This window comes from Python bivittatus, unplaced genomic scaffold (assembly GCF_059951505.1).
Source record: "Python bivittatus isolate LINGU-HERP-01145 unplaced genomic scaffold, Pbiv_v1 ctg000220_np1212, whole genome shotgun sequence".
Taxonomy (NCBI): Eukaryota; Metazoa; Chordata; class Lepidosauria; order Squamata; family Pythonidae; genus Python; species Python bivittatus.
Genome location: NW_028277048.1, coordinates 40905001 through 40919076, shown reverse-complemented (window position 1 = coordinate 40919076; position 14076 = coordinate 40905001). Strand labels below are relative to the sequence as shown.

Genomic DNA, 14076 nt, shown 5'->3' with positions numbered 1-14076 from the left:
AGGACCAAAATGCAACGGTCAACTCCAAAAGCCAAAAGAAGTTAGGAAAGCATGCAAGATGCAGAAATGGCTTAATTCCACAAACCCGTTGCAGGAAGGTTTACAATCAGTAGGCATGATGTGTACAAAAATAACCTCCTATCACATACCAACCAGTTTCTGGTTTACAGCAGGGATGTATAGCCTCCACAGCTCATACCTCGTGCAATCCCCTAACCCTATTTTTGCAGCTGCATGCGCAACTCCCTGTGCTGATATGATTTGGCAGCAAAATGAGGACATTTGGCAATACAATTGATTCTGGGAGTGGGAAGGTAGGAAATCCAACAGTATAAATTGATATTAAGGCTCCTCTGGGCTAAACACATCACTTCCCCCACTCATTTTAAAAAAGACAAGAAAATAATAATTTTGGATCCACCACTTTGGTGATGTCTCCATGTCACTGCCATGCTTCCTGCCATAAAAAGGCTACCCATCCCTGGTCTACATCCACAACTCTGCAGGCCTTATCTTGATCTTTTCAATGAATTGAATAGAATAACCCTTCTTTTATATTCCTTGATGCCTCCTGTTTTATAATCCTGTGCTTCTCCCTTAGCTTCCTGTCCATTTTAGGTAGAAAGGTCTCAAGTTCCTATTTCTAGAAGTATCCTATGATACGTGGCATCACAGCACGCGAATAATGATGTACTCAGAAATGCTGGTTTGGGTTACAATAGATAACTTGCCAGGTAGCTGTGCCCGGCATTTATCTTCAGTTTTTGGCCTCTTTCTACCATTTTTGAAATTTGTCAAGATATGCCTGGATAAATTGTCCTCACCTTGAGGTCTGGAATGCCATAGCCCTTCTTCAGAGTGATCTGAAAGACATCCAGGGAGCTAATATAGGCAGCCAGTCGAGACAGGCTCTGCTTGCCGCTGCCTCCAACCCCCACTAGCAAAGCATTGCCTCTGGGAGCCTCTAAGATGCGATTGATCCTGCAGACATGGGACACAGCATCTTCAAACAGCACCTGCAATAGGCAAGGAAGGCTTGTTCCTAGCTTTCACCCCAACAGCATGGAACTGACCAGAACAATAAAATTAGATTCCACCTCTGTACAAGAGGGGCAGGCAGGCAAACCTGAGGCCCAGGGCTGCATTTTTGGTGGTTCCCTTTCGGTGGTTCCCAGAGCCCTCTCCAACCACAATTGTTGAAAATCAGTAGCATTTTAAGTGATGAACAAAGCAAAAACTGTAGTATAGTATAATCCCTAAGATAGGGCAACATATTTAACACCCCTGACTCCACCCCCTTGTTTCACCACCCAGCCAACAGTAGTCTTTGTTTTCGCCCAAAATCTTAATTGCAGTGTCTGCTACAGAAAGTTTACTCACGGCTGATCCTCATCCTAATCTGAATCCTATCCTAATTGATGCTCCTGAGTTTGGGGAATAAAAACAGTCCATACAACATTTTTATCCCGGCCACTGACCCATCCTCCAATTTCCATCATCTAATTTACTGTTGTGTCTTTTAATTATTCACCAACTCCAAACCCTAATTTCATTCCCATTACCCTCAGCCTTGTATAACTCTGGATATTTGGCAGGATTCCAAGGAGTCATGATTATTTTTTTTCCTGATTCCATTTTTTAAGGCATGGAGCCCAAGAAAATTAGCCATGCCTGTAAAATTACAGAATTATTCAAACTTGCTTCAAAATTCACTAATTATGAGATTAATGGGGGAGACAAGTGTAGGAAGTAAACAATAAAAACAGAAGGAAAACTCTGTTGGTTAGGGCATAAGAGTGTTTGGGTGACATGATGTAGCCAATGATGCTTAGTACTAATTTGTACCTGATTCTTTCCACCACTGGTGAATGCTGTGACTACAAGCATCTTTCTGTGGTTTGGGAGTTGCTGTGTTATCTGAATGTGATGCAATAGCTTGTCCCAGCTAGAACAAGTAGGAAATGGATCCTGTAAGGAAGGCTAGTTTAAATAAAAAAATAATGCCTTTACTAGAAAGAAGCAACTTGGTCTCCTCCAAATGTTTAAATTTTGGACTAGAACTGTTATACCTCTAAGCTATCATAGTTAAAGCCTTTGTATTACGGGAATTGTAGTACAGGCACTAGTTAGTTTATCCTTGCTCCATGTGTTCAGCAGCCACATTTTCTCTCTGGCTCAGCTGCATTTCACTCACCAAATTCATCACCGCATTGACCTCGTTGTAGCTATCCAAGGCTTCCACAAGCAGCTTATTCAAACTCTGTACATTAGAAACAGGCAAATACTTTGGCTCGCCAATGCCCTGAGCAAAGTGGCAAAAAATGTTGGGCTTTGCAAAGATAATATTTTCACCCAGATCCTGCAAAGAAGCAAAACAGAACAAACATAAGCTGAAGCTACTTTTTATTGGCTTATCAGCTGCTTTTTAATCTTGGATTTATTTGAACCAACTGAAACAAACTTTGGGATTAGTTCTCTGTGGCTAGCCTGCAAGGGAAGACTGGAGGGGCATTTTGGCACAAGAGAACTTAAAGAAAAGAGTAGAATGTTAGCACGTGAGAGCTGGGCTCTTTGTTCTACCTAGACATAACATTTCAGATTCCCTAATTTAATGAAGCGTCTGTCAACCTGGATATGGTCTTTCAAAGTAAGCATATTCCTATAGGGAATTAGCTTTAACTAGCAATATTGGAAAAGCACATCCTGACTGAGTCCAAAGTCACATATGAATCTCAGTTGGAATCCCAACGGGAGGAGGAGAAGGAGGGTGGGGATGGGGAAAGCAGCAGCAGGAGCTCCCTCACCTCAAAGAATTTCTTGCAATTCGCTATCATGACCCGGATATAGGTCTCTTGATCTTTGTCTTCCACAAGTTTGTCATAGTAAACCCTCTCCGCTTCATGCAGCCACAGCCGGACCAAATCCGATGGTATTTTGAGGCACTCGTGAGTGGAGAAGAGTAGTCCCTGGCAGAGACAAAAGCATCAGGGCCAGCTGCCTCATTCTGGAGGCAGGACTGCTTTCTCCTGGTCATGCTACTAAGGCAGGCCCTCTGCCAATGTTTTCTGAGAGCATCTTTAATGTAGCCTATCCACTACTCCAATATTTCATTTCTCTTCTTCCCAAGGCCACAATTATGTTACCCATTTTTAAAAAATGTGGTGGTTAATGTCCAGTGTTCTCAAAGGGCACTACAGAAAAGTTCTCCCAGATGCGGACAGACCAGAGGGAAGCCAGGAGCAGGATGTGCTGCCTCCATGACATTTAAAGTTCTATATGAGCTAAGCTGGAATAAAGGAGACATCTGCAGACTTCAAATCTATATATTGTTTGACCTGAGAAGGAATCGAGCATTGTCACTGAGACTGCGGATACCTCTCCTGGATGAGGTTTCTCTTTGACATTTTTCAAGGTCTTATTGATGAGGGGTTGTGGCTGCTCTGACCTAAAATGATCAGGCTGAAGCTGACACAAGGAGCCTTGCAAGCAGGATAATAAGCACAATAAAGATGCTAAGGAAAAAATAGGAAATGGATGAATAGTATTCCGAATATGAATCTCTCTCTGTTTCTACCCCCCACCCCACTACCTGTGTATATGTACATATGTCAGTGTACATGGGGAGATGGGATCCCACTCCTATCCCTATAAAGGACCAGGATCATCAGAACTGATACTTGACAATATACTCTCACAATCTATTTCCAATTATCTCAAAAAGATCCTTAATTTCTGATCTCTTTGGCCCTATTCAATTGTTACAGCCTCCACATGAGTGCCAGTGAAAAATTCTCTGTCATGATAGTACTTTCTCAGAAAAACAACTCTCCTATGGACTGTGGTTGATCTTTTAATATATATGATGCTTCCAAGCCATACACCCTTTCAATAAGCCACCCTTTCGATATAGCCTGCCTAATCCCCATTTTGGAGGGAAGAAAGGCAGAGATAGTCAGACCTATAATCCAGAACAGGGCTGTCAAGACTTCCTGGCCTGGAGCCACCCTGACTAAAACAGTGGGTGAGGTCAGGCCAATAGCTACATTTGATTTCATTTCATTGATACCTAATTAAATTTAAGTACATAGAGTTAATATGATAGCTCTGTGGTCACGTTTAATACATTTCCCTTTTATCACATTAAAAGTACAACTGGATAACAAATTGATAGTTAACTTAGGGAACTTAGGTTAGCTGCTTCTCCATCACTCTTTGGATAATGCCGATCTACAAACATTCTAATAGTTAATGTTGTTCTATGATTTGACTTTTGTGCACTGGTTTGTTGTGAAGAATATCCTTTTTTTATGTTTGATGCAGTTTTAAAAACTTATGACATTTACTGCATATTTGCATGGCTCTGAACACATGGATCCACAAGCATATTCAATAAGTAAATCACAAGGCATGTTACATGTAACACCTGAAAAATGGCTGAACTCTAAACTGATTGTCCAGAAAAGTCCTGGCTTTAATTCTTTATAAGTAATAAACAATAACCATTCAAAGTATTATATAACAGGAATGCCTAAGATTTTTTGGGCCACGCTTGGCTCTTTAGTTGGCGTGCTGGAACCACACTCTATAAAGCAGGCAGAACCAATATAAAAACTAAATATAGTTGAACTTACATGCTTTTAAAACAAAATGTATCCAGTAAATACACTTAATTGGAATATGAAAAAAGTTTCTCCTTCTACTGCATTAAAAAGTTAGTGACATCTTTTGTAGGGACTCGGGGGCCACGTCCAAGCTTTCAGGAAGTGGCATGGGGCCTTGGTGCTGCAGGGTGTGCATCTCTGCTCTACTCTAATGTTTCAGCAATATCTTATAAAGGAGATTCCGCTGACATAATCTTTTTTGCCACCATCAGAAGCTAATCTTCTTTTAGGTATGTAGCAAGAAATAGGCCTGAGCTGCAAAGCTGGACTACCACTTTTTATCTAAATAGATACAGGTAGTCCTCGCTTGCCAACCATTCATTCAGTGACTGCTGGAAGTTATGATGGCACTGAAAAAGGAGACTTATGACTGGTCCTCAAAGTTCCGGCCATCTCAGCAACCCTGCAGTCACGTGATCACAATCTGGGTGATTGGCAACTGGCTCGAACTTACGACCATTGCAGCATCCCACAGTTACGTGATTGCCATTTGCGACCTTCCCTGCCGGCTTCCCACAAGCAAAGTCTACGGGGAAGCCAGCAGGGAAGGTTGCAGGTCACTCCAGTAAGCCACTCACACCTTCCCCCCCGCTGGCAGCAGCCACCCACCTGACTCCAAGTCAAATAGGTGACAGGTAATTTCGCAGGGTAAATAGGGTGAAAATGTCCAAGAATGTCTTAAAAAATGTCCAAGGCTGAAAATCATAAAGCTCAAAAACTTGAAGAAAAAAAGAAAAAAGAAGGCACCTTTTTGAAATTCCTAACAAGACCAGAAGATGAGCCAAATCACAGGTCAGAAGTGGGCCCTGAGTGGGCAGATGCTCCCCTAACACTTCTCCTGTTATTCCATTTGCTCCTCTAACTTTTAATCACAGATGTGTTGTACCTAATACCAAAAGCAATATTTTTGTTATCCCCACAGTGGTCTTTACCACTCTTTCATTCCCTCAAGCTAATTTTCTGAAATTACCTCTGATCCTTTTACCTGCTTGTCATTAGAGAGATCAGGGAAAGGAAAGGAAAGAGAAGGGAATAACACCGCGTGACAGAAAAAAGCATCTTCAGCACTATTCAACTTGGTTGAGAATATTAGTGAATCAAATACAGAAAATCTCAAGAAAAAGCCATTGTTCAAAGGACAATTGAAACAAAAGGATTCAGTGGGGGTGGGGGGTGGGGGGAATTGACCTAACAGCTAATTTGCTAACACACTGTACTACATCCCTTAAGCTAATTTTGGCCCTTGTGTTTGTGATACCGTATCAGTGGATCAGGAAGGGTCTTAAAAATAAATAGATTCCTTGTTTGATTCTTAGATATGCAGACCTCTGTAAAGTGGAAAAAAAGCTGCCACATAGATAGTTCAGATGCAAGCATCATGACTTGATCTATCTATCTTAGGAAAATAGATATTTAACCATTCAAACACTTACATGCAAACAACCAAACACCAGTGAAGGGGTTTACAGAAAAATATTTTAAGAATTGGGAGAGAAGATGGTGTTTTCTTGGGTTATTTGCATATCCATTTATCTATCAGTATATTTATGTGGCCCCTTCATGGATCACTGCCTTGTCCCTTCATGGATCACTGCCTTGTCGTGGCAAAGGGGCTTACGTAACTCAGTGAAGCCATGAGCTATACCGTGCAGGGCCACCCAAGACGGACAGGTCATGACAGAGAGTTCTGACAAAATGTGGTCCACTGGAGAAGGAAATGGCAACCCACTCCAGTATCCTTGCCAAGAAAACCCTGTGGACAATGTCAAAAGGCTAAAAGATATGACGCCAGAAGATGCACCCCTCAGGTCGGAAGGTGTCCAATATGCTACTGGGGAAGAGCGGAGGGCATTTCCAAGTAGCTCCAGAAAGAGTGAAGCGGCTGGGCCAAAGCCGAAAGGACGTTCAGCTGTGGATGTATCTGGAAGTGAAAAGAAGGTCCAATGCTGTAAAGAACAATATTGTATAGGTACCTGGAATGTAAGATCTATGAACCAAGACAAGCTGGATGTGGTCAAACATGAGATGACAAGATTGAACGTCAACATCTTGGGAATCAGCGAATTGAAATGGACGGGAATGGGTGAATTTAATTCAGGTGACCATTATATCTACTACTGTGGCCAAGAAACCCTTAGAAGAAATGGAGTTGCACTCATAGTCAATAAGAGAGTGGGAAAGGCAGTAATGGGGTACAACCTCAAAAACGACAGAATGATCTCAGTGCGTATCCAAGGCAAACCATTTAACATCACAGTAATCCAAGTCTATGCCCCAACCACTGATGCCGAAGAAGCTGAAGTTGACCGGTTCTATGAAGACCTACAACACCTTCTAGTACTAGCACCAAAAAAAGATGTCCTTTTCATCATAGGGGATTGGAATGCTAAAGTAGGAGGTCAAGGAGTAATCGGAATAACAGGCAAGTTTGGCCTTGGAGCACAAAATGAAGCAGGGCAAAGGCTAATAGAATTTTGTCAAGAGAACAAGCTAGTCATAACAAACACTCTTTTCCAACAACACAAGAGACGACTCTACACATGGACATCACCAGATGGTCAATACCGAAACCAGATTGATTACATACTTTGCAGCCAAAGATGGAGAAGCTCTATACAGACAGCAAAAACAAGACCAGGAGCTGACTGTGGCTCAGATCATGAGCTTCTTACTGCAAAATTTAGGCTTAAATTGAAGAACGTAGGGAAAACCACTAGACCACTCAGGTATGACTTAGATCATATTCCTTGTGAGTACACAGTGAAGGTGATGAATAGATTTAGAGGATTAGATTTGGTAGACAGAGTGCCTGAAGAACTATGGACGGAGGTCCGTAACATTGTACAGGAGGCAGCAACTAAAACCATCCCAAGGAAAAAGAAATGCAAGAAAGCAAAATGGCTGTCTGATGAGGCATTACAAATAGCTGTGGAAAGAAGGAATGTGAAAAGCAAGGGTGAAAGGGAAAGAAATAAGCAACTGAATGCAGATTTCCAGAGAATAGCAAGGAGAGATAAGAAGGCCTTCTTAAATGAACAATGCAAAGAAATTGAGGAAAACAATAGAATGGGAAGACTAGAGACCTCTTCAAGAAAATTGGAGATATCAAAGGAACATTTAGGGCAAAGATGGGCATGATAAAGGACAAAAAAGGCAGGGACCTAACAGAAGCAGAAGAGATTAAGAAGAGGTGGCAAGAATACACAGAAGAAGTATACAAGAAAGATCTTAATGTCCCTGATGTCCATGCTGGTGTGGTCACTGACCTTGAGCCAGACATCCTAGAGAGTGAAGTCAAGTGGGCCTTAGGAAGCATTGCTAACAACAAAGCTAGTGGAGATGACAGTATTCCAGCTGAGTTATTTAAAATACTAAAAGATGATGCTGTTAAAGTGCTGCACTCAATATGCCAGCAAGTTTGGAAAACGCAACAGTGGCCATGGGATTGGAAAAGGTCAGTTTACGTTCCAATTCCAAAGAAGGGCAATGCCAAAGAATGCTCAAACTATCGCACAATTGCACTCATTTCACATGCTAGCAAGGTTATGCTCAAAATCCTACAAGCTAGGCTTCAGCAATACATGAACCGAGAACTACCGGATGTACAAGCTGGGTTTCAAAGAGGCAGAGGAACTAGAGATCAAATTGCCAACATTCACTGGATCATGGAGAAAGCACGAGAGTTCCAGAAAAACATCTACTTCTGCTTCATTGACTATGCAAAAGCCTTTGATTGTGTGGATCACAACAAACTGTGGCAAATTCTTAAAGAGATGGGGGTACCAGACCATCTTACCTGTCTCCTGAGAAATCTGTATGCGGGCCAAGAAGCAACAGTTAGAACCAGTCACGGAACAACTGATTGGTTCAAAATAGGGAAAGGAGTACGACAAGGCTGTATACTGTCACCCTGCTTATTTAACCTATATGCAGAGTACATCATGAGAAATGCCAGGCTGGAAGAATCACAAGCCGGAATTAAGATTGCAGGGAGAATCATCAATAACCTAAGATATGCAGACGATACCACCCTAATGGCAGAAAGTGAAGAAGAATTAAAGAGCCTCTTGATGAGGGTGAAAGAGGAGAGTGCGAAAGCTGCCTTGAAACTCAACATTAAAAAAACTAAGATCATGGCATCTGGACCCATCAATTCCTGGCAAATAGAAGGAGTAGAAATGGAAGCAGTAACAGACTTCATTTATTTGGGCTCCAAGATCACCGCAGACGGAGATTGCAGCCATGAAATTAAAAGACGCTTGCTCCTTGGGAGGAAAGCTATGGCAAACCTAGATAGCATATTAAAAAGCAGAGACGTCACCTTGCCAACAAAGATCCGCATAGTCAAAGCTATGGTTTTTCCAGTAGTATGGCTGTGAGAGCTGGACCATAAAGAAGGCTGAGCACCGAAGAATTGATGCCTTTGAACTGTGGTGCTGGAGAAGACTCTTAAGAGTCCCCTGGACTGCTAGGAGGTCAAACCAGTCAATCTTAAAGGAAATCAACCCTGATTGTTCATTGGAAGGACTGATAATGAAGCTCAAGCTCAGATACTTTGGTCACCTAATGCGAAGAGAGGAGTCTTTGGAAAAGACCCTGATGCTGGGAAAGATTGAAGGCAAAAGGAGAAGAGGACGACAGAGAATGAGATGGTTAGATAGCATCACTGAAGCAATGAGCATGAAACTGAGCAAACTCAGGGAGGCAGTGAAGGACCGGAAGGCCTGGCGCAATATGGTTCATGGGGTCACGAAGAGTCGGACACGACTTAACGACTGAACAACAACAAATATTTATGTGGAAGGACATGACTGAGGAAGTCAATGAGATATGCGTTATTAAGACAGATATTATATTCAGATGATTATAAAAGGCAAAAGCAACTTCAGCTATCCAAAATGAACTCCAGATGGTTTTCTGTTCACCGTGGCTTTTCTGTGTTGATATTGGACTTAAGACAGGCTGTCCTAGATGATGTCATAATATATTCCAGCCTTTCCTGGACCACGTTATATTGTACTGCCCCTACTTTGTTGATGCTCAGCAGGAGTTGCTGTCTTCATTTCTAGTTAAACATCTGGGTCACTCTGACTGTATTTACCTCCAATTGATACTATCTGATTGGTCTGACTCTGCCTTATTAAATGTTGCTAACTATTGCTCCACTGTTTGTACAATAGGCTGCCATCTATCTTTAACCAGCTCTCAAATACTCCTTGTTGGTTCTGTTGATGACTTATTTTAGTTGTTTATACAGCTGATTATCTATACCTAGGTATGATATCAATATGTACTTTTATTGCCCTTTAGTATCTTCCTTGTATTTGGGAACTATATTTTTTACTTGGAATTCATTTATGTTGATCTGTGACCATAATAGATAAATTCTATTCTATTCTATTCTATTCTATTCTATTCTATTCTATTCTATTCTATTCTATTCTATTCTATTCTATTCTATTCTATTCTATTCTATTCTATTCTATTCTATTCTATTCTATTCTATTCTATTCTCTATACCAGCCTTTCCAAATTGGTGCCCTCTAGAAGTGAAGGGTTACAATCCAACATATCTGGAGGGCGCCAGTGTGGAAAAGGCTGTTGTACATTCATACTGACAATACGATGAACAATCACAATAAAGGAAGGTCAACTTTGAACCCTAAAATAAGAAAAAAAGGGTTTGAAAGGTAAGACAATATCAGAAATCTTAAAGCCAAAGCAGGGACACCTCAGTACAGCCAGAAGCCCTGTGAAGGTGACTGTTGATTAACAGAATACAATCATGGTGGAAAGTCAAGGGTTCATAGAGCAATAATTCTCTGCACTCTAGTTCTAAGGGTATTTTCTTCAATTTGGCAGGGCAAATTAGCAAACTGTAGCAATACTAACATGGACTGCTAAAGGAAGCTGTCTGCATTTGTTCAGCCAAATTTCATTCAGCCAATTTTATTTGGTTACACTGGCTGTATCAAAAGACATATACGAGAGAGAGCAACTTGGTCCCTCTTTATGCCCACAAATTTTACCATCACTTACTACGTCTTGGCCATGCTGGCTGTGGCTGGTGGAATCTAAAGCCCTGAATACCTCAGGGAAATTGAGTTCCCAACTTCTGGCACTTATTATAAAGTGGCTTCAAGGAAATAGTTCACAAACAAGTGATCTGCGGGGTGCCCAAATCATTTTTATTCCAAGGTATAGGGAAAGATAAATTCACACATACTAAAATAATACGAAAATGATATTGTACCTGGAATATATTTGAGAGGTCCCGGAGATTGAAAACATAATGAAATTTTATGGCCGTAGGAAGAAATGTTGATGAAATTTTCTGATGTAAACCTGTTATGGAGAAACATATCATACTCACATCAGAAAAGAAAGCATGGAGTTGCTTGGGATAAGAAACAGGCTATTCATTATTAATTCTTCAGTGAAGATCAACAAGAAGCAATGAAATGGGTTAATCTGCAAATTGTTTAATTAAATGCATAGGACCCCTGAAAAGCCTTGACAGTTCTACAACTCTTTTACTTCAATACATTTCATTTTAAACTATGATAGAAATCAGGTTTGAAAAGGTACAGCAGAGGTTATCTAATTAGAACTGGGGTTGGGGGATACATAACACCTATGCCCTCACCTAACTAGAACAATCTGACAATGCTATGTGGAACTCCAAAAAAACAAAAAACACCTGAATCACAAAAGATGGCAGTTCCAAAGAAAAATGATAATGATATCGCAGCACCCAAGGCAGGAAGTGCCTGTGACAATCATGCCAGGCAAAATTCCATCACAATTATTCAAGTAGCTGTAACTTTTTTCCCAGGCAAAGATATATTATAGGTCAAATGTTGGGATGCCCCATTTCCCAAACATTTGCAGAAAGAGATCTGAATCAATCATCTTGCAGGTTATAGATATGAATAAGATGTAGAGAGGTAGAACATTAACGGAAAAGCTGGCTTTAGTTCATGCTACTTACCCAGAGCTGCAGAAACGAGCTGCACATTAATCTTCTGGACGACCATCGAGACATTCCGAAGGGCCAGGTGCTGACCCAAGATAGTACTGTAGATGCTCATTAGGGCATCCTGACCTGGGAAACTCACCGCAAATACACAGAAATGTCTCTAAAACAAAAACAGTTTACAAGAACTTGCAATGATAGATGATCCACTTAACAAAAAAACCTCAAAACTTGGACCTCCCACTTTTTCTGCTTTCAGTTAAGAGCAGTGAAAATCTAAAGAAGCAACCACTGTAATGTAAAGGAGAGTTTCTTTTATCTTTGACTGAAATCTCCAAAGTATCATGTCTCCCTCTATTAGGTACCTGGAGCCTGGAATCAATAGTGAAGGATCCAGCTGTTGGGTTCATACAGGCAACATATTGGCAGTTGTGGATATCCTTTAAGGTCAGCTTGCTTCTATCATACCTAATGGAAAGAAGCAAGTTGGAGGGAATTATGTTAACGAAATATTTTTGAGGAAACTATGCCCCACTATTCCCTTACATTTAAGGTAGTCTTCCTGTCTTTTATACAAAGAGGCCAAAGAATGAAGAGTTCTGATCTCTTTTCATTAAAAGAGCACAAACAAGATTTAAATAATACATCTATCAGTGGTCTTTGAAAATGTCTAGCTTAATCTACATGTAGTAGACAAGATGGCTAATTTCTTTAAACATGCAGGCATCATATTCATAGCACAGCATTCAGACCATATCTTCTCTATAATAAGAACAGATTTCTAGTAGAAAACAGGATCTAACCTTAATCTAACTAAATCTAACTAACTAAAAGTTTAGTTGCTTTTTTTGCATGAGGTTCTCTGTGAGCCCATCTAATATCCATGTCACATAGTAATTATCAATGACAAGATGCATTAATACCAATGCCCATGATCCATGTGCTGCCGGATCAAGGTGTGAGGAGCCACAGTGCCGTATTTGTCAACTTCTGGCATGTTCATATCATCTATGAAGTAAATCAGCTTCTTGGTACCAGAGGGGCCAAAATTCCTTCCTGATTTCTTCTCCAGAGGCTTCTCGAGAATAGCTGTGCAAACAGAAGACCACTAATCAGCAGATGACACTGGACCTTATCTAAATGATCTGGTCACATGTCCTCCAATCTCATCCACCCGTTCAAAAGTAAAAGCTGGTCATGTGATGTTCATGAGAAAGGCAGCTTTTCTTCAGTGAATCAAAGTCTTGCAGAGGAGGCAGGTAACCTATGTGATAACTGAAATTGCTACCTTGAATGCCAAGAACAAGAAGCCCAGTATCAGTTTCATCTGTACAGGCATACCAGTGAAAAGATCTTTTCTCACAACCTGTCTAGGATACATATATGCACATGCTGTGCTGAACAATGGCAGTGGAAAACAGCAGACTTACAGTAGCAGTCTCCTTCACAAAGAGCAAGTATTCAGTAGAGTAGGGACAGGCAACCTGCTGCTTTCTTGATGTTTTGGAGTACTACTCCCATTAGGTAGTCAGCGTCACCAATAGACAGAGATGGAGGGATTTGTAGTCCAATTCATCAGGAGGGAACAAAATTAAGGAATGCCACAGCATTAGCAGCATAGGTAAGCAAACTCTACAGATGTTGGCTTGTTTATGTCAGTGAGGGAACCCTTTTTTCAGGGTTTAAGATCACACACCTAAGACTGCATTTATACTGAAGAGATATTCATTGGCCTGAAGGTCATACTTTTTTTTTTCCTTTTGGGGAATGGTCCTGGTTTAGCTCTGGCAAAGCCAGAACAAAATCTAAACTTGATTTCATTTAATAGGTATTTAAAATAAAAGTTTAATACAATGTCCATGCATTTTAAATTTTTAATATTGTTTTTATTGCTGTAATGTACAACAGGAAAAAGAAAAAAATACCTACAAGATACAAAACCATTTAAAAAAAAAACCAAACAGAAAACAAGAAGAAAAAACAAAGGTGCAGCCCCCCCCAAAATAAATAAATAAAAAAGCCATGCACACTCTCCACAATAAATATATAAAAGCATCTCAGTTCTTGAGCAACAAATTAAACCTTGACAACACGGAATCATACTGATCAATTTTTCTAATGCACCAATAAACAGCCAATTCAAAGGCGAAGTGTAAACACATCACTTCAACTCAGGGTTTTAAGTCCGGAGTGATGATTTCTTTCTAATGGTACAAAATGATCATTTAGTAATACTTCAAGCTCTGCTAGTCAAAAGTTCTTCATAAATGTCATGTTTTTGATATATAATTCAGCATCACATTAACATCTTTAAACCTCATTTCTCTTCCCAAATAACAATAATTTGAACATTAAATCAAAACCAGACAACCATCAGGAAAGCCCAAATCATGTGTCCACTGAAACACATTACCTCTCCAGCAAAAAAGGGTAACAATT

At 40.5% G+C, this 14076-nt stretch overlaps 1 protein-coding gene across 4 annotated transcripts in view; it reads right to left on the bottom strand.

Moving 5' to 3' along the window:
* The window catches only part of DNAH17 (dynein axonemal heavy chain 17), a 119608-nt gene that overhangs the window by 46584 nt on the left and 58948 nt on the right, over positions 1-14076 (bottom strand). For all 4 annotated transcript variants that reach the window (XM_088138413.1, XM_088138411.1, XM_088138410.1 and 1 more), the window contains 7 exons: positions 12561-12726; positions 12003-12105; positions 11653-11800; positions 10915-11006; positions 2805-2966; positions 2195-2359; positions 825-1016 (listed from right to left, as the gene is read on the bottom strand). In XM_088138413.1, the coding sequence (XP_087994539.1) occupies positions 825-1016; positions 2195-2359; positions 2805-2966; positions 10915-11006; positions 11653-11800; positions 12003-12105; positions 12561-12726 (1028 nt within the window). The remainder of the gene's footprint in view (positions 1-824; positions 1017-2194; positions 2360-2804; positions 2967-10914; positions 11007-11652; positions 11801-12002; positions 12106-12560; positions 12727-14076) is intronic.